Consider the following 2,886-nt stretch of genomic DNA (forward strand, 5'->3'; position numbering starts at 1 on the left):
TTCAAAAATAAGGCATAAAATGTATCAAAGAACATCCAGACCTTCGGAGCTTGTGGGAGCATGGTAGTACCTCTCACTCTCCAAGGCTGTATAAATGGATTTTGACATGGATTTAGTAGTGACCTGTCCTGAACTCCACCTAGTTTAAAACTGACCCTTCTCAGATGTGTTAATGTACAGTCATTGCAGTTTGCATGGAGGTACAGGATGATACCTTGATTGTTAAACCTCAGATCTGTGCATGCCACTATATCTTTTCCTGAACTGGGAATAATGTGATGATTATCTGTGTAGCTTTCCTTGAAAATCACTGGGATCATCAAACAAATAGACGTCAGATGCATATGCAGGTGGCTATCTTCTGTGGGAGTGCAGGAAAATAATGTTTATGTCTGACAACAGGTTGATATGTAGGTTCTGTTTGTTTTCAGTTTTGTCGAGTCTAACATCAGAGGCATAGAGATGGTGGCTGTATTTTGGAGGTGGGACATACCTCTCAGCTGTACAGATTTTCGCAGAATGTCCAGATTTTTGCCTCATATTTGTGGTTAGTTTTTCATAAAATTGTGATTTTCTGCCAAATTAGTGGCACATCATTATAGATTGAAGTTAGAAAATAATGACAAGACATTTGAGTCACCGTTCAGAAAATTCATGCTAATACAAAACCTGTTGTTCTATCAACTTTCTAAGTTTGTAAGAGCAGTATTTAAAAACTGTCCTTATTTTTGGGCCTTTGTCCCACTTTTATTTATGGCTTTGTCCAGATTTCTTGCTCTAAGAAGCTGAAAGGTATGAGGTGGGATGAGGAGTAATGCTGTGCATACATATGACAGCAGCAACTTGAATAATGAAACCGCCATGACCATTTGTTGCTTCTCTTTCATCCAAATCTCTTTTTTGAGCAGGGTAGGGAAGTAGATAGTTTTTTCCAGATACAATTTCTGGATTTTTTAAACAGTTTTCCTCTCAGATTATTGTGAGCTGATGATATGTCAGTTTTGAGTATTAATCCCTGGCTGCTTGTTGACATTTTGTTTTGAAATACTTTGCAAATAATGGCTGTTGACTGTTTTTTTTTTCTTTTGAATTGTCAAAAATGTATTTTACCCATGTCTTGGTGCTTTTCTCCCAGCCCTCCATCGAAAATCAGCATTTGGGTTCCCAGACGGACTTTCCGGGTAAACAAAAGCAAATAAATACAGCTTATTTGTTCCTCGGAAAAAAAAAACTGAATTTCTTTCCTTAAGGTTTTTGTTCAGGTCTTTATTGTATCAAAAAAATGGAACCCCACTCTAAAATGCACTTCAGAGTTATTTATAATCCCATGCCTTCAGGTGCCGTAGTGGCACCAGACCCCCTGGTTTACTGTAGTGATTCCCTCCAAGAGCAGATTTTCTCGGGCTCTGTTGAAAAGATGCAGGGAAAAACAACAAAGCTAAGGAATAACACTGAAACTCGTCTTCAAGTATGATTTTTGTTCAGGCTACCATTGGCTGAAAAGGTTACAAAATGCTCTAAAATACAACTGCAGCATCTAGAACCTCCCTGGTTTAAAGGCTGCTAGCAGCCCATATTAATAATTTAATGGGATTATTTCTTCCACAGTACGCAAAGAAAAGGTGAACGAGTACAAGAACGGAATAAAATGGTAACCTGGATTGTTTGGGGGCTCCAGGATGGACAGAATATGGGGACACTGAATAGTGTGTATGGGGGGTGCCACAGCGCCCTTCGCTTAGATCACTGCTAGTCCAGCTACTCTGACCAGTAACTGAACTGACAGTTGAGATTGAACACAAGATTTATAAGGCAAAATATATCGTAGCTTTTCTCTTTGACCCCACCACCACTGCGGGCTAAAACCAACGGGACAAACCCGATAAACAATAACAAAATAATAAAAATATGCTCAACCATCAGGCCTTCAAACCCACTTAAAATATGTGCGATCTATTTAACACTACTAGAGGGGAAAAAAGAACACGTGCAAAAACATCTATTTCAAACGGAACATCATATATCTCTACCACAATTCTCGCTTTCCATTTTGCTACTATTCATGTCCGTTAAGAATGTCAATAAATGTAGAGAACAAATTAAATAATCAGTGTCCTAAATTTAAGGAAATATTTTTACCATAATCACCACAGAGTCTAGTTATTACAGACTTATCATTTTGCAAAACGTACAGAAAACATGAACATCCTCGTCTTTCCTGACTTTTCTAATTTATTAAAAAAGTAACGTGAGAACTTAAAAACACTTCAGTTTAGGAAACACAGCATCCTCCATGCTTCTCAACTGTTTGTTTTCGCAGAACGCCCAGATTAGAGGCCAAGCTTAAGTCACGTGACCAAATGTTATATATAGACCCCGTTCCTTGGGTCTGCGGTAAACCTTCGACAGCCGTCGCTGTTTGTGCTGCGTTGTGATAAAAGCTGCTCATCTGGGAAAAAATGGGTGATTTTATGCCTGGCCGAATATGCGGAGGTACTTCTGAAGTCAAGCCTGCCACTCCTGAAATTCAAAGTTTGTGCGATCAGGTGAGTGCACTTTTGATTTCTGTTAAAATTTGTAGGGTTGTTGAAATGTTGCGCATTCAACTCCCTACTCTGTGGTGGGCAGGGTGTTTGTTAAGACATTGCTGTGCACGGGTTTCCATTTCCTACGAGGGGTCAGTTTTGGGTTTGTAATAACTGACTTTGTTTAAGCACAGTAGTTTGACGTTCTCAGTTGATACAGAGAAGCGGCTATTTAAAAAGGCTGTAAATTTAACAGGTCGTACTCCAACATCGGGAAATAAGAGCCCACCTGTGCCCAGGTAAACATTGTACAGTTTGTAAATACCCTAACTTTCGATTGGGCATTTGAAAAGGTGGCAAC

General features: G+C 39.3%; 1 protein-coding gene across 1 annotated transcript in view; it reads left to right on the top strand.

Moving 5' to 3' along the window:
* Positions 1-2,376: 2,376 nt before the first annotated feature.
* The window catches only part of LOC122804688 (cystatin-B-like), a 48,021-nt gene continuing 47,511 nt past the window's right edge, over positions 2,377-2,886 (top strand). Inside the window, exon 1 of the mRNA XM_044074702.1 lies at positions 2,377-2,546. Within this exon, the coding sequence (XP_043930637.1) occupies positions 2,460-2,546 (87 nt within the window). The 5' untranslated portion in view covers positions 2,377-2,459. The remainder of the gene's footprint in view (positions 2,547-2,886) is intronic.

Source organism: Protopterus annectens, chromosome 6.part0 (assembly GCF_019279795.1).
Source record: "Protopterus annectens isolate FY-2018-M chromosome 6.part0, PAN1.0, whole genome shotgun sequence".
Lineage (NCBI taxonomy): Eukaryota > Metazoa > Chordata > Ceratodontiformes > Protopteridae > Protopterus > Protopterus annectens.